At 44.8% G+C, this 21,335-nt stretch overlaps 2 protein-coding genes across 5 annotated transcripts in view; one reads left to right on the forward strand and one right to left on the reverse strand.

The window, feature by feature from the left end:
• The window catches only part of SCP2 (sterol carrier protein 2), a 57,047-nt gene extending 52,804 nt beyond the window's left edge, over positions 1–4,243 (reverse strand). For 2 of the 4 annotated variants that reach the window (XR_004646780.1, XR_004646779.1), the window contains exon 1: positions 4,088–4,243. Coding sequence is in view for 2 of the 4 variants with exons in the window: in XM_034778599.1 (XP_034634490.1) it covers positions 4,088–4,138 (51 nt within the window). In the remaining 2 variants the exon portion in view is untranslated. The remainder of the gene's footprint in view (positions 1–4,087) is intronic. The other 2 variants (XM_034778599.1, XM_034778598.1) reach the window with 1 other exon arrangement.
• Positions 4,244–8,051: 3,808 nt separating this feature from the next.
• Positions 8,052–21,069, forward strand: ECHDC2 (enoyl-CoA hydratase domain containing 2). Its single transcript, XM_034778566.1, has 10 exons — positions 8,052–8,295; positions 11,006–11,073; positions 12,475–12,562; positions 13,135–13,221; positions 14,561–14,653; positions 16,362–16,418; positions 16,832–17,019; positions 18,311–18,361; positions 19,336–19,383; positions 20,367–21,069. Exons 1-10 carry the CDS (start codon positions 8,157–8,159, stop codon positions 20,442–20,444), a joined length of 897 nt encoding a protein of 298 aa, XP_034634457.1. The 5' UTR covers positions 8,052–8,156; the 3' UTR covers positions 20,445–21,069.
• The last annotated feature ends 266 nt before the right edge of the window (positions 21,070–21,335 follow it).

Raw genomic sequence — 21,335 nt, forward strand, 5'->3', positions numbered from 1 at the left:
AGAAAGTCTTTGATAAGATCCCTCATCAAAGGCTCTTAAGCAAAAGTAAAAACAAAGGGTAGGAATAAATGGTCAATGGAAAGTGGTAAATAGCGGGCTCCCCCAAAGATTTGTACTGGGACGATGGTGTTCAACATATTCATAAATGATCTGGAAAAGGGGGCAAACAGTGAGGTGGCAAAATTTGCAGATGATACAAAACTACTCAAGATAATTAAGACCCAAGCAAACTGTGAAGAGTTAAGGGATCTCATAAAACTGGGTGATTGGGCAACAAAATGGCAGATGAAATTCAGTGTTAAATGCATATTGGAAAAATAATCCCAATTCTACATACAAAATGATTGGTAACAGCTAATTTAGAACCTCTCAAGAAAGAGATCTTGTGTCATTGTGGATAGTTCCCTGAAAACATCTGTTCTGTGTGCAACGGCAGTCAAAAAGCTAACAGAAGTTTAGGAACCATTAGGAAACGAATAGAAAATAAGACAGAAAATATAATGCCACTATATAAATCCATGGCACACCCACACCTCGAATATTGCATGTGGTTCTGGTCGCCCCATCTCAAAGATATACAGTATTTGAAATGGAAAATTTACAGAGAAGGGCAACAAAAATGGACAAGGGTTTGGCACAATTTCCATCTGAGGAAAGATTAAAAAGACTGGGACTGTTCATTTTAGATCAGAGATGACTGAGGGGGGATATAATAGCAGTCTGTAAAATCATGGATGGTGTGGAGAAAGTAAATTGAGAACGGTTATTTATCCTTTCAAATAAAACAAGAACCAGGGATCATACAATGAAATCATGACTAAGGCTATGATTTAGTCATGGGTATTTTTAGTAAAAGTCATGGACAGGTCACGGGCAATAAACAAAAAGTCACGGCCCACGGCCTGTCCATGACTTTTACTAAAAATACCACTAACTAAAATCTTAGCTGCTGTGGGGGAGGGGGAGGAACGCTCCCGCAGATGCTGCTGCTCCTGGGGGAGAGAGGGTGCTCCAGGGTCCCACCGATGCTGCTCCTCCAGGGGGGCGGCAGGGGGGGACGCCGATGCTGCTGCTGGGGTGGAGGGGTGGGAGGAACCATCATTTGAATTACACGAGGCTTTTTCCCTGTTTGATGATATACACAGCCACAGAGGTTTACTTTACAATGCAAATGCTTGCTATCAATTTATAACATGGGGTTATCGCTGAGTGAGAACAATACATGCAACATCCTACAAGCATTTTAAAAACACTGAACACATGCTTAACAATTTAACATCTAACATTTATTTTGATAATGCTAACACACAGGTAAGCAAGACTAGTTTCTAGCTATGTATTTGTAAGTGTTCAGTGAGGTCTGAGGTCTTGGCATGAGCTGTGCCAGTGTCATAATTAAGGCTGCAAGTCTTTCAGAGCAATTTGCAACTGGCAAGAGCAAACAGGACAAATGCCCAGTTTTGCCAAAAAGGCTGTCCAGACCAGGGCTTAAAAAAGGGACTGTCCCAGGCAAAACGGGATGTATGGTCACCCTACACCTAGGAAGGGATGGAGACCCTGAGATACCAGGGGAGTTTAGAGGCTCTGCCCAGCTTAAAAATGAAGGGAAGACTTTTGTGTTTCTTTTTGAACTTTAAAAGTTAATAAACCGGATCCTAAGGAGGGATGTTGCTATTGAACTTGTAAAATACTCATTTGGTTTATTTAGGAAAAAAAGGGGAAAACTGAGCTGAAGGGCTGGGCGACTCATGGGAGGGACACAAAGGGGGGCCAGCTAAAGGGGGGGAACATGACCCCCCCATGACACGACACCACCCTGCCCCCATCCTGGGGGAGACGCCACGCTTTCCCTGTCCCCTCCCTATCCCTACCCTACGGGGAAGGGGTGGAAGGCTCTGTCCTCCTGCTGCCGGGAACTGTAACAGCAGCGAAAAGAGTAGAACGTGGGGCTACCGGGCAGCTTCACACCAGCATCTCCTCCGGCGCAACTGTACCGCCCCCAGCCCAGTCCTGTCCTCCAGTGGGGCTGTACAGACAGGAGATGCAGCTGTATGGAAGGGCTGGGGGTGGTACAGCCGCGCCAGAGGAGCTGCTGGCGTGGGACCACCGGTGGCCCCACATTCTGCTCCTTTCACCGCTGCAGTTCCCCGCTGAATGTGCCCCCGCCCCCAGGCGTCTGGGGAGGGGAATGTGACCCTTCTTGCCCCTCCCAGGCATCGCCAAATGCTACAGCAGGAGGATAAAGGGCATTGGTTCCAGGGACTGGGCAAGGAGCTGTGTGGTCTAAGCTCTCAGGAAGGAGGTGCCAGATCTTCACCCTCATGAGTGTACCCAGGGGCCCCAAGGCAGTGCTTGGACTCCAGTCAGACTGGGGAGGCTTAGAACACATGGAATCCAGGGGTGGTATACAATGGGAACTTACATCAGCATAACTACGCCTGTCAGGGGTGAGACGGTCAACTTCCTGGTGACTGCAAAGGCATCCTCCAGCAATACCTCTTGACCACAGAGTCCCCCTGACCATGGCACTCTGGGAGGTAGCCCACAGCACTCACCTTTAAGGCTGGCCCTGCCAGGCTTAGCCTTAGGGAAAATGGCACCCTGGCACCGCCGCTACCTCATCCAGCACCCCTCCCCATTGCCCCTAGCCCCGCCATTGTCTTCCCCATCACCCTTGGCAAATTACCTCCACTCATGGGTAGTGTCTACACCAGGGATCAGCAATCTTTGGCACGTAAGCACCCTGGCGGGCCGGGCCAGTTTACCTGCCGCGTCTGTAGGTTCGGCCGAATGCAGCTCCCACTGGCCGCAGTTCGCTGCTCCAGGCCAATGGGGGCTGTGGGAAGCAGCGGCCAGCCCATCCCTCGGCCCGCGCCGCTTCCCGCCGCCCCCATTGGCCTGGAGCAGTGAACCACGGCCAGTGGGAGCTGTGATCAGCCGAACCTGCGGACGTGGCAGGTAAACAAACCGGCCCGGCCCGCCAGAGTGCTTACCCTGGCGAGCCGCATGCCAAAGGTTGCCGATCCCTGATCTACATTGAAGTGTTACAGTGGTGCCACTGTAGAGGTTTAAGTGTAGACAAAAGTCCAAACCTCTGGAACAAAGGAGGTCTGCAATTACGTTTTTTCCAATAGCCCCATAGGTTTTACATTCAATTGCAATAGATACAGAAAATATTTCACTGGTGCAGTATGGAGTTCCACATCTCTACAGTGCCACAAGCAGTAGCTTAGTTGGAAAAGATTATATATTTTACTAAACATGCAAACTAACAAGTTTTAAAGCACTTCTTCCAAAAAATGCATTGGATGGTCTATTCCTGAAGACTAGCCACTTGTGAATAGATCTCTAACAAGGGCAAGTGGAGCCATTTCAGTGATCAGCTCACCAAAGAAAGTCTTGGGATTTTGTCAAATCCAGAAAAATACATTCCTCTCTTACATGCTCCCCACCTCAAAAAGAGAGGACTATGCTTGGCTCCAACTTTGGGGGAGGAGGGACACCTATTAACCAGGACAGATTGGAGGCAGAAGAGTCATGCCTAAAACCATTCTGGGAGACAGGCGTGAGGTTAAAGCAGGAGAGGAGTCGAAGCCGTTTGCTGCACAGGGGGCTGGCCCCAAGTCTCGTCCCCTCAGAGCATTCAGGGATGGGGGAAGGGAAACATCCTGTGCCCAGTGTATCCGACTGCCCGGGGCTTGGCTTGATATATGCAAAACAAACAAAAACACACACACTCACACAGACACACTCACACACACACTCGATTTCCCCCCTTGCTGTCTGGTAACCCCAGCCCAGACACTACGGTAACGGGTGGCAGTTCAAACCCCACGGCAGAGGGAGCGCAGCTACATAATTAGGGACCCGGGGAAACGCTGTGCGGCCGCAGAGGCGTTGGGGCGGAGGGTGACAGCGGCGCCACTCCCCCCACAGTCTCCGCTGTCCAGCCCCAGATCCGGCTGAGCGCTGGGGCGCACACAGCCCCCCTGAGCCCCTCAGAGAAGGGGGCAGAGACACATGCGATAGGCGCCCGGGGGAGGCGCAGGGTGCCGGGGGGGGGGGGGGCGCCCAGTGCCCTGAGTACCTTGGTCATCCCGACTCCCACCACAAACACTCTCCTGTCGAACGGGGCCATCCTGCAGCTGTGAGAGGAGCGCGCATGCGCGCGCGCTCGAGCCGCCACTGGGCGAAAAGGAGGCGGGCGCTAGCTAGCCGGGAGGACGGGTTGCCCAATCCCGGAGCCACGCCCCCTTACTGCCAGGCGAGACGAGCCAAAGGTCGATGAGGGGCCCCCGGAGAGGGGGCGGGGTAGGCGCAGTTCTCCTGCCTCTTCCCCCCCCCGCCCCTTCTCTTAAAGGGGCAGCGCCCTTATAACAAACTCTTGCTGTCCTTGTCGCCACTTGTCCCTTTCATCGGCTTTACATTAGGGCAGCGGGCGGGAGGAGGACGACTGGGTCGCCTCAGTGTCAGTGGCAGAAAGGGCAGTTGGAGTCGCAGCCAGTGCCACCTCCCGCAAAGGGCAGGATCGGGGCCTTGGACTGTGTACTCTCGAGGGGCGGGGCGGTCTGCGCCGCCCACAGCCCTGTTCGTGTCTAACCTCCGCCAAAGGCAGGGCCGATTAACTTTTTGTGGGCCCTGCGCCAAACATATTTTGGGCCCCCCTGGGCAAGGTGCAGAGTGACGGGCGGGCTGGGGGCAATGAGGCACAGCGTGGCAGGAGCAGCCCTGTGCAGCCCAGCAGGAGGGCACACTGGCCTGCCCAGCCCTGTGCTGCCAGCATGCCCCTTCCCCGTGAGGGCGGCCGGCACCACACCGCCCCCTGCCCAGTGCCCCACCCTTATGCCCAGTCCCCACCCCTCCCGGAGACCTGCCCTGTTGGCCTCCCACCACAACTGCACAGCACCCTGCATGCCACACCACTCACCCAGTGCCCCCCGCCTATAGACCTCCCCATTGCCCACCACCTTCCTCACAGTCCCACCTGCCCAGCACCCCATGTTCCTGAGGGGATTCTGCACCAAAAAATTAAAAATTCTGTGCACAATATTTTAAAATTCTGCAAATTTTGTCAATAAATAAATGTGGAGGCTCCAACGTGGCAGTGGGGAGCACAGGCCACTGGTTACATGGAGGTGGGAGATTACCCTGCAGCCCCCCACCCCCACCCCGGACAGGGACTCGGCAGTGAGGCTGCACCTGTCCCTGACACAGGGCAAGGGCCAGGCCTGCCCCAGAAACACCCTTGGGCCCTGCCCCCCTGTGCCAGGCACACCAGGTATGGGTGAGCAGGCTCAGCCCAGCAGCAGGATCCAAGTGCAAAGGGACTTAGTGTGGGGGTAAGAAAGTTCTCTGTGGGGCAATATGGGTGTGGCTGGCTCAGTGGGAGATCTGGATGCACAGAAGCTCATTGGGGTTCCAGGGGCAGGGTCAATGGGACTCTGCAGGGGATCCAGGTGAAGGTGTTTGGGGCTCAGCAGGGGTGATCTAGGTGCAGGGGAGGTGGGGTTCATTTGGGTGGGGGTCCAGGTGCAGGTGGTTGGGGCTTAGTGGGGAGGGTGTCTGTGGGGGCTCATCGGGGTGGTACAGCTGCAGGGGATGGGGGGCTTGTCAGGGTGACGGTTCGATGGGCCTGCTTAACAGGGGAGCCCCAGCTTCTGCCAAGGGGATACCGCATGCTGGGCTCCAGCTTCCCCCCTGCCCCCACTTGCCCCATCCTTCTCTTCCCCATCCCATGCCCCTTCCCCACCACTCCATCTCCTCCCCAGGCTTGGGGGGGCAGGGGTGAAACCACCCCCCAGCACGAGCTGGCAGAGCGGAGCAGGCTGGAGCCAGGTTGCTCCACTTCCTGCCACCCGATAGTTGCAGGGCAGGCCCGACCCCACACTCACAGGGCAGTGGGAAGTGGAGTGACCCGGCCCCAGCCTGATCCACTCTGCTCCCCTGGCTCCTGGACTTTGGGGGAGGAGCCTCCCCCCAGCACTCACCAGTGGCACGGTTGGGAGCCGGCGGAGCGGAGTGGGCTGGGTCACTCCACTTCCCGCTGCCCGGTGAGTGCAGGACAGACCCGACCCCTGCTGCAGTCCCCCGGGATGCATGGCTGAGGGGAGGAGGCTTGGAGGGGAAGGGGTGGGGCTGGGGCAGAGCAGGGGTAGGAAGGGGCGCAGCAGGGGCGAGGCAGCTTTCTCCTTCTGACTCTGGGCCCGGCGCTATGGAGCCACTGGCACCATGGTAAACCCAGTATTGGCCAAAGGTGGCGGCTGGTAGATGTCAGTGGCTCAGTGTCCTCGGCCATGCAGGATGTCAGTGTCACCGGGTCATTCACTTGAGAGGGAGAATGAGGTCTGCAAAATAGCTCTAACAAGGAAATTTAAATAGCGTTTTGTAATCTGTAACTATTGTCAAATTCAAATAGCAAGTTTGGCAGAAATGTCCCTAGAAAAAAATGGATAGCCAGATTACCAAATTATTAAATTTTCAAATATTATTTGTACATTTCTGAAAAGTTGTCGTGTTGTACAATTGGTACATTCCTCAATAATAATAATTAATATCATACTTAGCACTGTACAGATATTTGTTAATTAATCCTCACAAACCTGTGTTGGTAGGTAAGTATTAATATCCCTATTTTATAAGCAAACTGAGGCAGAGAGGGTAAGTGAATTATTCAACTCCACAAAAGAAGTCAGATGTAAGATTAGAACTCAGAGTGGTATTGCCCCCCTATAAATTATGAGGAGTAACTCATATCCTATGACAGAAAGGCAGTTCCTGGCTTCTAGTCCTGTGCATCTATGGAGTTATGTACTTTCCATCATTGTAGCATCTGAGCATCTCACAAACACTAATGAATCTGCACAACACGTCTGTGAAGTTTTATTGTTCCCATTTTGCAGATGGGAGAGTAGCACAAAGAGATTAAGGTTCAGATCCTTTGGGAGTTAGGTGTCTAAATACTGTTAAGGATCTGGGCCTAAATGACTTGCCCAATGTCATTTGGAAAGGCTGTGGTAGAATGAGAAAATGAAGCCCCAATTCTTGTGTTATAGTCCGCAAAACCCTTCTGCTCAGACATGTCCCCACCCCACTGAACTGGACAGATAGTTAAGTATTTCTCACTCTTTTGTCCCCCTCATTTTCCCATCACAGAAACTACATTTTTTTAAAATGAGAATGTATTTGTATTCCATGGCTGGAGAACAGGCCCCATTCTCCCATGAATATATCATTTTTTATTTTTTTTGGTAACAGCTATACCATGTCTAATGTCTGTCACAGTAAATATAATGTTTTGGGATCAGAGTTTTGTAACATAAAATTACTATTTTATATAGCATTTTTTTTTCAGATAAATTGTAGATTTTTTGTTTCTCATGTCAGCTAATCACTCCTTCCACACACACACACACACACACACACACACACACACACACACACACACACACAAATAGACNCACACACACACACACACACACACACACACACACACACACACACACACACAAAAATAGACTAAAATGTTTTTATAAAAATGTATAGATACAATGATTTTTTCCTTCTGGATTAACTTCTATATCCTTTCTAAAATAATTAATTAAATCTGATCCCAAATTAGTTATTTAGTCCTTAATGACAAATGAGTTAATTAGTCCTTAATGAACCCCTGCAGTGCTTAAAATTCAAGGGTGGCAGGATCAAAGCCATAGATTTTGTAGATGGCAACTGCCTCTCATATAACCTGAGAGACAAGGTGGGTGAGATGATATATTTTATTAGATCAGTCTCTGTTGGTGAGAGAGAAAAGCTTTTGAGCCACACAGAGCAATGCTTCAGGTCTATATAACCTGTCACCTCTCCTTGCAGTCCCTCAGTATTTCCTGCCATTTCTGATGGTAGCTTCCTACCATCATTTAAATAAATCAGCAACCTTTTCTGAGCCCCCAGTAGGGTCTGGCTCCGGCTCCTATTCAATCAGAGCCAAGCCCAGTTGCAATTTTGCTGGAGTGGTGGGTCCTACTTTCCCCTGCCCTCTGGAGGCTGCGGGAAGCATTTCCGCCAGAGGGTGGCGCAGCAGAGCTTCTCCCCAAACCTGGACGTAGGTGCAGGAGGAAGCCGCCGCCGTTGTCGCTTTGAAAGCCTTGAAAAATAGCCCAATGCTTCGGCTGGGGAGAGCTGCAGCTGGGTGCAGGGCGCTCACCGCGCCGCACCCCCGAGGGGTCGGCGGCCACAGCAAGAGATCCTCGTCTGGGGGGAAGGAGATCCTGGTCAATGTGCACGGCGGGGAAAGCAGCGGTGAGTCTAGACCCGCCCCTCCAGTCCCAGGGGAGGGAGAAGTAGAAAGTCCGGTGCTGGCCAGGCAGCTTCCTCCCCTAGAATGGAGGTAGCTGCAGGAGGGAATCCGCTCTCATCCCCTACCTCTCCCCCTGCGCTACTCAAGTCTTGGCCCACAAACATGACTCCGTTTTCCGAGCTACACGAAGTAACTCCGTAGAGGGGCTTTCTCTCCTCCCTACCCCGAAATCGTAGCTGGCAACTAAATCCTCCCCTGAAATGTGCAGACTGAAACTGCGGCTATCCTCCAGGGAAGTTGCAACAATCCAGAAACAGAGAAAACCCCAGCCTACCCTATAAAACACACAGTCCAGTTTAACAGCTGCTAATAATCATGTGCCTGATCATGAGCTGACCCTGCCAGGTCTGTATAGGCTGGAGTAAACTGTACAGTAGCCAGATTATAACGAGCATTAGGCCAGCTAGAGACTTGGGCCCCGGCCTTTATTTTAAACCCATTTCGAATGCACTCTGGGCCTATCCACATAGTACCTATGGGCCATATGGGCAGTATGTTGTTCTGTAACAAAGCAGAACCAGGAATATTGTACCAGAACTGTTGTCAAACTGTATGTATTTATTCATAGATAGATAGCAGAGATGGGGCAAAAAACAATTCCCATCTACCCCCGAAAAGCAACTATGTTAAAGGATCTGGTTACAACTGGGGTAGCTCCAGGCCTGTGTCATAGGGACAAAACATATTCCAACTGTCACCTTGAACAGTGCTTAAATCTTGGACTTGGCAAGACTTCAGTGTAATTCAGGAAGTTGGCTGAAACACTTTCAGATCCATCTACTCTATTGGAATGATTTATGTTCTACATATATGTGGTACTAATGACTTGTAACAGGCTCCTGTGATAGGTTAGTTTTTCTATAGTGCAGCATGAACTTTACTGATTTGTGCTTGGGCTGAAACACCATGTTAAGGTGATTATTCAGGTTGCAAATTTCATAAAGTTCTCTATAATCTTTTTGTCCTACATGGTGTCCTTTATTTGGTCCACAGTTGGCTGACAGGTACAACTACAAAGACCCAACACAGATGGGCACCAGGAAAAGAGCTGTGCAGGAAGCATGCAATGAACTTGGATATAAATAATCTGTTCTCTACATTCACTCAGTTTATTTTTTTTCTGATGTCAGTAATGTACAGTAATAAAGGTCAGATAACCTTAGGGTTAGAGGAGACGAGTTGCAGGTCAATTTGAGGATAAGGTAAGATTTCCACACAACAAGCTTTCAAGGAGGTTAACTTGTTCTGGGATTTGCAAAACAGGTTCTCTAGTTTCTTCTGCAATGTTTTGGTTTTGTACAGTTTTCATAGTGCTCGCTTCCATTGTAGCCCTATGCCAGCTGTTGCACATGTCTTTATTGCTAGTTGACTTTTCTCTTCCATTTGGTCGATGGTGATATCGCACCAGCCAGCCAGTCACAAAGGCAGTGGCTCAAATGTAAAGATCTTCTAGCAGTGTAGAAAATATTAACCTTGTATATTTTGTTGTGCATCTTCATCTACAGCAGCAATAGGATCATAGAGCAAATTTGGAGCTGGACAGGACTAGGGAAATTAGGAGTAAGAGTCCAACCAGGAAAAAAGGAACTGTACAGATTCACAACTGTCAGTCGTTGGGAGACAGGAGATCTGGGTTCCATTTTTTGCTCTGCTACAAGTTTGCTGTGTGACCTTGGGCAAGTCAATTCACCTCTCTGCCTCGCTTTCCCTAGCTGTAAAATGGGGATGATACTTCACAACATCCTGTGATGATGGGGACCTATTCATTCTTACTCATGAGACGCTCAGAGAAGGTGATGAGCACAATAGAAATGCCTGTAAATAAATGAGGAAGTTATTAATGCCCACCCTCACAGAATGTGTGGGGTATTGGAAATGGAACCCATGTCCCCTTTGTGTTCTACACCAGTGAGAACTTTGGAAATGGCTTCGCTACAGCCCATCATTTCTGAGGCTGTTTTTCTTTCAAGAACAGCATGACACGGAGAAGCTGTATGTTAATATTCTACGGACAATGTGTTGTCTTTTTTTTGCTGGACTTTGAGAACCTTGAGCAAGGCAAGGCCCCTGATTCTTAAACTAGTGATTACACAACAGCTTAATTATGAGAAATGGATTTGCATTTTCCAGATGGCTCTGGACAATGAACCATTACTGATATTGTCCAGTTTGTGCTGTTGTTCTCCTGTAAGCAGTAGGTATGGGAAGAAGGTTTTCTCCATTAAGGAAAATACCTGAACAGCTAATCCAAGCAGGAAGACAGTATGGGGAAAGCAGAACAGCATGCAAATTGGAACTGTTACATGGATCCAGTCTGTTCTTAGGTTTAAAAAAATGCAAAGAACACCTAGAACTGCCAAGTTAGACAAGAGGTCCACTTTTAAATTAAAGGATTATTTAGCTACATTTTTGAAGTATTATGTAACCTTACATTGATTCTGTAGTGCTGAATTTCACAATGTGGTCTGGCATGTTCCATTTAAAACTCACTCACTTAAGCAGCCTACTTTATATTTTAAAAAATCTTTATACAAAGTCTCAAGAAAGAAGAGTTATAGTACTTGGGGCTATTGTTCTAAGAAGACTTGCCATGTCAAATATAACTTGTATCTTTAAACAAAATGTAACTGAAATTGTCTCTTTTTACTAAAGGAATTGCTGAAATCCTGATGAACAGAGCCCATGCCAGAAATTCACTGGGAAGAGTACTTGTTAATGAAGTAAGTATATCTGCTTCTCTATCTCTAGACTAAATACTGATCACAATTCTAAACCATATCTAAATGTATCCTGTAGAAGTAAAATGGCCATAGTAATTGCAGAAGAGAAAACTTAAGCACCCAATCACTTTGTATTTTGGCATTTTTTTTTAATATGTAAGACTTTACACTTACTAACTAATTCTCACCACTCTAAAGAGGCTGGAAAATAGGTTAAGTATAGTTACTCCCATTTTACAGATGGGGACACTGCTACATTTTTGTTGGATGCGCCTTCCAGAGCTGCAGTGTCTCCTTTTCCCCGTATCTTGGGGCATTAGTAGCTCCTGGATATTCATGATCTCAGGTTTCCACTGTCTATCAAAGAGGAAAAACTTAGAGCATGTTGTGTTGCCAGCTAGGGAAAATGAACTCACAGATCAGAGATGCACCAAAGTAAAGAAGCAAGAATTTATTGTTGTCAATCTCCTAACAGGGGAACTTTGAACTATCAAAAATATTTCTGGATAGGGAGCAAGATATGACTGGCTTTTATAACGAACACTAAATTATTCCACTTAGAGATGCTGCCATGATTGTTACGGCAAAAAATATGTGTGCCTTCAGAATGGTCCCATCTTGCTTACTTTCAGAAATCTCCCTGGTATTTACTTTTGGCAATCTAATCATTGTTGTATCTAGTACATTATTTTATTTTAATCAAATATACAATTTACTGTTAGTGAATGAACCTGTGTAAATTCACTGTTCGATAACAACCAGTTGTGTATTTGGTTTCCTTAATGTCCGTCCTGCAGTAGGACTGGGCTTCAAAATCAACAAATGGAAGGGGTCTGGAAGGTATTAGAATTTCACCCCAAAGCAGTTTGCATGTAGGTCCATTGTTTGGGCCTAACAACTTGGGCTGGGTTCAGCTCGATGGTCTAGGCCTACTGAAGTGAGATACCATGTGTGAGATCCAAGTCTGAGACTAGAGCTATGTCCTTTGTTGCTAGGCCAGCAGGGGCTGGGAGTAGTCAAAAGGCGGCTTAGTCCCTGGGGAAAGGAGACTTTGTGTTGGTCATAAGCAACCTTTTTGGTCAAATTGGGGACTGATCTGTTTCAGAGGAAGCCTTGCGCAACTCTGAAGAGGAAGGACAGTCAGGGATGCAGAAAAATCTCTGTGGATGGGATTGAAAAGAGGGGAATCCTAAGAGTTTCAGGAGAGGCTTGTAGAAACCATGTGTGGAGCAAGGACCATCCTTGAGGCTGGCTTTCTAAGAGATCCCTATGCCCACCGAGAACAAGGAAATTAAACTTTTATCAAAATATAGGGGTCTTCAGTCATTTAAACATGCATAGTAATTTAGATGCTTGACGCATTCAGTTTTTCTTAACTCCTCTTCTTGATTAAACTCTTAGCTATTCAGAGTTCTGGAAAGTCTCCGTTGTGATGAAAGGATCCGCGTGGTAGTGTTTAAAAGTGAAGTCAAAGGCGTGTTTTGTGCAGGTATGTAACAAATGTTCTGTGACTTGATATTAAAAACAGATCCCTTCAAATTATGTTGTACAGATTAGACTATGCTAAGCAACAGATGTAAATACAAACTTAAGGAAATCAGTTTGACTTGTGGGGTAACAAGGAACAAACCATTGCCTTGTCCTGGCTAGGCATATGTAACTCCCTGCTTTAGAAATTGAGACCTCAGCAGGCAGAGCAAGCTACCTCTGAAGACTAGCTCTTCTCTCTTTATATTACCATTTCTTTCCGGTTAGACCCATGGGCTGCTCACAGGAGGGCCCCTACCCTGCAATTTTGAGATTTAACCTCCTTAGGCATAGGAATTGGTGCTGCTCTAGGAACTGTCTAACAAGACAGCAACCGAGCAGAGCATTTCACAACCATTCTTAAAGCCTGAATGCTTGAATTCCAGGGATGCTGCACCTAAGCTCCAGTAGTCTAGAGAGTTGTCATCCCGCTTTTGAACTTGACTCTCCTGCATAGTCACATCAAGCACTGCTGCTCAACTGCCTGTTACCTTTCTTCTATCACTGAATTCTTTGTTTTCCTCCACACTTTAGGCGCTGACTTAAAGGAGCGTGCCCAAATGAATGATACAGAGGTTGGACACTTTGTTCACAGGCTGAGAAGTTTAATGGATGAAATTGGTAAATGATCAGTTATAAAACATCTATTTCTATATATGCCCACACCGTGGGGGGCAGTCAGTGGTGCTATATCAGGGAAACTTTATAAGGATACCTCCCCTAAAAGGGTAAAACTCGTCCATGCAAGAGACGGTTCTTGGGGCCTGGTCCAGACTGCGGAATGAACTTCCATCTAAAAAAACTAAGGACTATCTTCTGCTCCAAGTGCAAGGTGCGCTTCTTGGAGCTACCTTCTCTAAGGGAAATGAGAGCAGCAAATACACTCTCAAAAAAACCCCACTTCATAGCACTCACAGCTCTCCCCCAGTGGGAGGGGATATGAAAGAATGAACCATACATGACAGATGTTAGTCATGTCACTTAATGCATGATACTGGAAGGTGCTCAGATACTACAGGGATAGGTGTGATACAAGAACCTATATAGAATAGTAAAGGTGCTTGGATCATTGAGTCAATTTCAAGTTGGAATAGCCTCTGAAGATTTTACCTCTTTTTAGACAAGTGTGGATTTGCACAGTCAATTGTCGTCTTGCATTATTCTGTTGTCCCTGGAGGGAGATATTTTAGCTAGATGTTTAAAACACGAATCTGACTAGAATATCAATCAAAGTAACAGTAAGAAGAAGATAAATGTATTATCCAAAATACCTGCACCCACATGTGACTTCCATGTTACAAAGCACCAAGTGATGTTTGAGGGAGTGTTGTTGAGTAGTTAGAACCAGGAACTTCAAGATAACACTTCCGGATTTTGTTCCTAACTTTTCTATTCACTCAGTGTGATTTGTTTGTTTTTTTCTTTGCAAGAGATACTTGACCACTAGGTGCCTTGGTTTCCCCAACTTTAAAATGGGAGAGAGACTCACCTAGCTCACAAGTGTTGGGAGACTTACGTAATGTTCATAAACATACTAAATGCAGTATGTAATGGTCAGCTGAATTGGATAGCAGTAGGGACTGACCATTTGTAGCCATATAAAATGGAACATGGAGAGTGCCTCAAGAGTGTAGAATCTGTTAATTGACTGTTCCATTGTAACACATTAAATGTGAACATCCAGTTATCTCCATTTCAAGGAGGCAGAGCTTTAGTTTGAGAAAATAAACTTTGTTTTACATTTCAGTGCTTTATGATGTGGAATTATTTTTAAAGAGGAGGAGGAGGAAGGAAAAAAGCACAACTTTTTACCATTTGAAGACCGTTTCCTTGTTCCTTTTGACTTACGGAAATCGTAGCATCATACCAAACTTTGAACATTTGAGATGTAATTACATGAAACACTCAGTGAAAAACTGCTCCTGTAATTAAACTTTCAAATCTGTTTTGTCTTTAATAGCTGCACTGCCTATGCCCACAATAGCTGCAATAGAAGGCTATGCATTGGGTGGGGGATTGGAATTGGCATTAGCGTGTGATCTTCGAATAGCAGGTATGTGCACTGCCAAATATGGGATATTTAAAGTAATCACTGGTTTTAGTTAAACAACATTTGAAAGTAAGCTAAAGGCTGTTTGGTTCCCTTTCTGATAAGCTAATACAGGAACTTGTGTAATGTAGGAAATGAATAGGCACTTACCTAAAATTTTGGTGACATTTAACTATTTGAGAAAGCTGCATGTCTTTTGTTTAAAAGGGGAAACAATTTTAGATGAGGTATCAATATGAGTTACACTAAAATTCTTTTGGAAGGGGTTAATCTCCTGTTGGTGGTAGGGGTATATGGTTAATGCCCACTAAGAGCAGGTTTATTGGGTGACTGATCAATTCTGGTTTGGTCCAACCTACTTTTAGCAGTGAGGTCCCTGCACATTGATGAGAATAGATCCTTTAGAAAGTACATCAACAGAGGGACTGGGCCATCCCTATGTACTTGTAACTTGCACAAGATCCGAGAGCTGCTATTTCTTTTCAAAACACCTCCATTATCTCAGATCATGTGACAAGTTGAATTATGACAGTTTTATTTTATCACCCAGTGACCTGGTGTGCACAAGTCTGATCTCAGGCTAATTCCAAGCCTAATTCAGACAGAACCAAAACCTCCTCCCCACTTGCATCCATTTCAGGGGTGAGTAACAATCTCTTCTAGAGACTCACAGTCCAGTGAGGTACTGCAACTTCTTCAGTGCACCCTGCCTTTGGAATAAGTGTCCCCACATAACTCTCATAGTGCTACCAGATTTCCTTCTTATTGCTTAATATGAAAATGCTTAATATCGCTAGTAAATACAGCATATACATTAATGGGTGAGTTTTTTTTAAAAAGTTAGCAAAATGCTTTAATTCCTACCTCCCTTCTGAATCTTCATATCACACCCTTAGCCCCCTTTTTCCTGGGGGAAAAAAATGCCAAGTTTCCTGGAAGCAGTCAGCTACAAAGGATATTTAAGTCTAGGCTCCTCATCACCTAACTTGTAGCTGCGGTTGGTTGACTGTAGCACCCATCCTCTCTGGCTACCTGAAGTTAATGTTGTAACCTGGCCCATCTTATTCCTGAAATCTCCCAAAATGGCAGTTTGGTAACTTAATGCTCCTTAAAAGATAAATGTTCTGATTGTACAACAGACACCTCAAAGCTGTTTGTCTTAAACAGCTTACGTCTTAAAAAATGCAACAAGAACTAGCATTTGAGGCTGGTCTTCAATTGAGAATGGAGAGTCTAGCTGCAGGATGCCCACATTGAATGAATGCTAAAGATCAACTTTGCACAGAGATCACTTTCCAGCTGGTGCTAAGGTGTTAGATAGGCAGAGAGACTTTTATTCAGCAAAAGCGGGCATCAAAATTTCTCCTCTTTTTGTGGAACAAACGTGTGTGTGTGAGAGAAAAGTGTTTAGGCCAAGATCCATAGCTCTAGTTTGCTCAGCAAATAGTATGCCCGTCATAAGCAAGTTCACACAAATCGCAGAATGTGACTAATCACTGCAGTCACACTCATTTTAGTTGCATTTTTGATACCTTTCAATACAAAATGAGGCATGTTTAGTGTGAAAGGAATTTAGCCACTTGACACCATTGACTCTAGTGGGATTCATCCACTGGCATTCTCTGAGTGAAAACGATCTTAGTGTAATGTTAACAGCTATCTTCTGGTTTGAGAAAGTAACTTTTTTAAAAAAAAATTTCTTTAAAAATAGCTTCATCAGCTAAAATGGGCTTGATTGAGACCACCAGAGGACTTCTTCCAGGTGCAGGTAACCTATTTTCATTAAATCTTCTAATATTTTCACAGCTACATGTGAATTTTACTGTAGGGTACTTGATGAAAATCCTTTTATATACAAAAGAAGTGTTATCTAGTAGCCAGTGCAAGGAGCAGGGAGTCAGAATTGCAGAGTTTGTCTGAGCTCTGCTACTGACGTCCTGTGATCTTAGGAAGACCATTTCACCCTTTCATTTTCCCCTTTATACGACATGTGAATACTTGTTCACTCCACCGAGGTGCTGTGATTTAATGTGTGAAACGTTGAGCTCCTCAGCTGACTGGCTATAGTGCATGGTACTACTAAAACACCATGTTTTTCACATGTATAAACAGGTAATATATATTTGAGTGGTTTTTGCTATTTTTTTCTCAGAAAACCATAATGTGGTATATTGTCTTAAGGTGGAACCCAACGCCTGCCCCGCTGTATTGGAATAGGTCTTGCTAAGGAACTCATTTTCACTGGCAGACAGATTAATGGACAAGAAGCACTCTCAATAGGATTAGTAAACCACACAGTGCCACAGAATGATGAAGGGGATGCCGCTTACCAGAGAGCATTAACCTTGGCTAAAGAAATTCTCCCTCAGGTCAGTATTGTTTATTTGGCTCATGTGTTTTGGCTACTTTGTGGAACATGGCTAGCTTCTTACCTCTTTCCATGAAATATTAAAATCTTGGGGGACTTATTTTTCTTAAAGCATCTTCAACCCAATCGCTCTCTTAGCAGATTCAATTAAGTGCAAATGATGCAATGTAGATCTCTACTAGCTGACTTGCGGGCACAATCAGACCTCTAGGTGTCATTGCTTACACCAGCAAAAAGGAGGCAAGCTTTGAAAATTAGATCTTTGAAATTAGTGTGAGAAACAGCACTTATTTTTGTTTCCTCTTCATGAACGGGATCTGAATGACTCCAGCAAAATAGCCTTCATCGTCTCCCACTGCATTAGCTGTTGTATTTTACTTCCATTAGGAATGGTAGGAGACACAACTAACGGTTCCTTAGCATTAGAACATTCTTATTCTGTGCGTCGAACACATAACCATCATACACTGTTTGAAATAACAATCTGGGACTGCTCTCTCTAAAGTGGTAGCACTGTACACATCCAGCCCTAAAAGTGATAACTTTCAATCTGCTGATTTTTGTTTTGCTAATTTGTCTTTCAGTGGTACTTAGCACTACCACTGTTTCAGTGCAAGCTGTGGGCGCTCAGCGCCTCTGACAATCAGGCCATATATTTAGGCACTCAAGTCTGAAAACTTTGGCTTGAATACTTAAAAGTACATTCTGTTATGAACTGTAGACAGTCTTTGCTTTTTTGGCTATATATAGTATTAGCTTTACTGCAAACTCCTGAAGACAAGAGACTGCCTTTGGAAAAAGCTGGGTGAATAACTGACTTTTCAGTTTGTTGACAGTTCCAAACAAATAAAAAACCCAAAACAAAAATTGTTTTGGATTAAACTGAAAATTTTTTCAAAATTTCCAAACAGATTGTCAAAACAATTTAGACTAGATTTTAAAATGACCTTTTAAAAAAAAAAAAAGGTAAAAGTTGAAACATTGTTTTGAAATGTTAAAATGAAAGTTTTTTTAATTTTTAATGGGGGGGGGCAGTTCCTTGTCCTTGTAAAAAAAAAAAAAAAAAGACCTAAACATTAATTTAAAGTCTTGCTGTTGCCAAATCTTTATTTCTTTTGCTGAAAACAGTGTGCAAAACATTTTTCCCTGCTCTATTTGGAAGAAAGAATAATATGGACTGTTATACAGGAAGTCAGACTAGATCACAATGGTCCCTCCTGCCCTTGGAGGCTATGAACTACTGCCTTTTAGTATACACTGAAGTGACTTCAGTTATCTTTTTTGTTTTAAAGGCTCCCATCGCTGTGAAAATGGGTAAACTGGCAATAAACAGAGGGATAGAGGTAACTTCCCCCCCCCAAGAGAATGTTTATGAAACGTTCAGTGAAGCAAAAATTTAAGAGCGACTCATAAAACAACAGTAAAAATGTTTAGAACAGTCATGAAGAAAGTTCTGTAAATGGATTCTAATCCCTGTTTTCAATAAGGGATCAGTCTCTTTGTAAGTGACTCCTGAGGCATGAACAAAATTAAGGCCTGTAACTTGTGAGTTACAGCGCTGTCAAGCCTCCCCCAGTGCTGTAACTCACTCCCCGTCCACACTGGCAGGGCACCTACAGTGCTGTATCTCCCTGGGTACACCGCTGCAGGTACTCCACCTCCCCAAGAAGCATAAGAGATACAGCGGAGTGGCTGCGACTCACAGGTGTGAGTGTAAACGCTTGCAGCACTGTACTAATCACCTTGTCAAGTGGCCAATCCTCTCCACTGTTGTGACTGGCTGCAGGAATGCGGGCTCCTACCACAGAGAAAAAGCAAACAGTTTGCTCCTCACTTTGAGTGAATGAATGAGCAGGGGGCCAGGAGTTCGGAACTTGCAAAATAGAGTGCGGATGCGCTCCAAAAAGCACTCTCTTCCCCCCACACTCCACCCCACCCCCGTTTTGAAAAGCATGTTGCAGCCCCATGAATGCTGGGATAGCTGCCCATAATGCACCACTCCCAACACAGCTGCAAATGTTGCAAGTGTGGCCACACCACTGTGCTGTCAGCGTGGACAGACTGCAGCGCTTTTCCCTACTCAGCTGTACAAAGACAGGTTTACCTCACAGCACTGTACAGCTGCAAGTGTAGCCAAGGCCTAACAGTTTGGTAGAGCAGGATTCTGACTCCATGTTAGCTGTAAATACTATAACAGTAATGCTAGGATTAGAGTTAGTAATTTAATATTAACTCTGACCTTTAATCATGGAAAATACTCAAAAGGGTACTGCAGTTTAAATGCTGTGTACTTCAGAGATCACTTTTTTCTCTTCAGGTGGATATTGCATCGGGGATGGCTATTGAGGGAATGTGTTATGCACAGGTATGTTATCTTAATTTTTTTTAAAAATCACATTGTACATTTCCTAAATACTGTAATAGCCTCAACTTCCATGAGATAAGAAGTTTAATGGTTAAAACTCATACAAACATTTGAAAACTTACTGATGTCCCTTAGTGCTTGTCTATATTGTAGCTATTGTAGAATAACTATCCTGCAATAACCTCATCTATGGACATTCTGACTCTGAATCAGTTCAACTAATTCAGAAGTGGATTAATCTTAAATCACAAAGGCATACTTATTCTGGAATAAGAGTGTCCATGCCATCTTTCCAGAATAACTGTTCTGTTTTAAATTCCACCCTGACTTATTCCACAATGCCTTTCTTGTATAGGCAAGCCCTTAAACATGGATTTAAGTTTTACCTTCCCATTAACAGGGTTCCTATGAATGCTAGTTGGACTCCTGCACCTGCCTCAGACTGAACTTGGTCTATGAAGGCCCTTACTTGATCTTACTGAATAAAAATTGCATGTTACACTAGATTTAGCCATATGTACCCACGTATACCATTTCTAGCATGGGCCCTTACATTGTGATGTAAGGGGGCTGGTTGAATTGGACACTAGATTCCTGTTGTACTGCATATCAGAAGGTTTTCTGGTTAGGTTGAAAACCGTATTTCAGGAGCATGCAAGACTTCTCTTCCAGTGGAATATTTTCTTTGTATCCTCAAAATGAGTTATTTTGGGCTTGTGGATCTTACTGTACATAATGGAGGACAGTGCCATTAAATTCAATGGCATTGTCCATTGGACTGCATCAAGTGCTCACGTGCTATGCCCTACCCTGAAAGTTATTTAAACTTTTCCTCCTTGTAAGATGTGGCAGTTGACCACCTTACTTCTGAGATGTTGATTTAATATCCATAAAAGCTTTTACTTAATATATTGACAGTGATTTTAATTCAGTATTGGCTGCCTAACTTTATAAAATAAACTGCTTTTTTTATTGTAATGCAGAATATTCCTACAAGAGACCGCCAAGAAGGGATGGCTGCCTTCAGAGAGAAACGTCCACCCCAGTTTATTGGGGAATAGCCCTCCAAGGATTTCCTTATTCCAGGGCATGAGTCTTTAGGAAGTAAAATGGAGGTGCACAACCTTAAACTTAATGGAAATTGTTAAATATTAAATTCTACAATCTTAATTCTTTACCATGGACACTGCTACATTCCTGGACACTCCATAGGAGACAGTTTTACAAGGATAATTAAGGTATTGAACAGTTTCATTAAACCAAAAACAAGGTTTTTTAGACTGGTAAAGCTATAATGACTAAAGTCATAGGGGAGACTGGGGTTGTATACTAAGCTGTCAGGAGAGACTTTTGCTATTAGTCTAAATCCAGAACAGGTTCACAGTGAATGAGAGGCCAGTACAGTGGTCCAGCTGAAAGAATTTGGCCTCAGTTCATTTTAAGTGGGCACTATACCTGCTTGTAACTACAACAGATAGGCCAAATGGATAAACAAGTTTAATGCCCAAACTAGCCTCTTATACCTAGTACATGGAGGTATTCAGGCCTGAAAGGGAAAGCATAGATTGCTGTTGGTCATGGGATCTGACCTAAATTAATTTCAGAACTCATTACCAATTTTTGGAATGCAAAAGTTACTTTGTTTCCTCTTTGTATTGTATGAAAACCACAAACTCTGTGCCTTAATTCTTTGTGTGGTTTGCTGTGACGCACTTGGTGCTAGCAAGGACCAGTAACTTGCTGTAATATTATAACCAGAAGTTTCCATGTAAATACTTCCTTTTTTTTTTTTTTTTTTTTTTAAACAAAATATTTTCACTAACATTTTTCTATTTTAAAAAATATCAACTTGGCAGGGGCAGTACTTGAAACTACTTTACTCAGTTTGAAATTGCCAACTAGAAATATAGTGTACACATGTCACTAAATTCTAGGAATGAGACAAGAGCTGG

Source organism: Trachemys scripta, chromosome 8, assembly GCF_013100865.1.
Source record: "Trachemys scripta elegans isolate TJP31775 chromosome 8, CAS_Tse_1.0, whole genome shotgun sequence".
Classification (NCBI taxonomy): Eukaryota; Metazoa; Chordata; order Testudines; family Emydidae; genus Trachemys; species Trachemys scripta.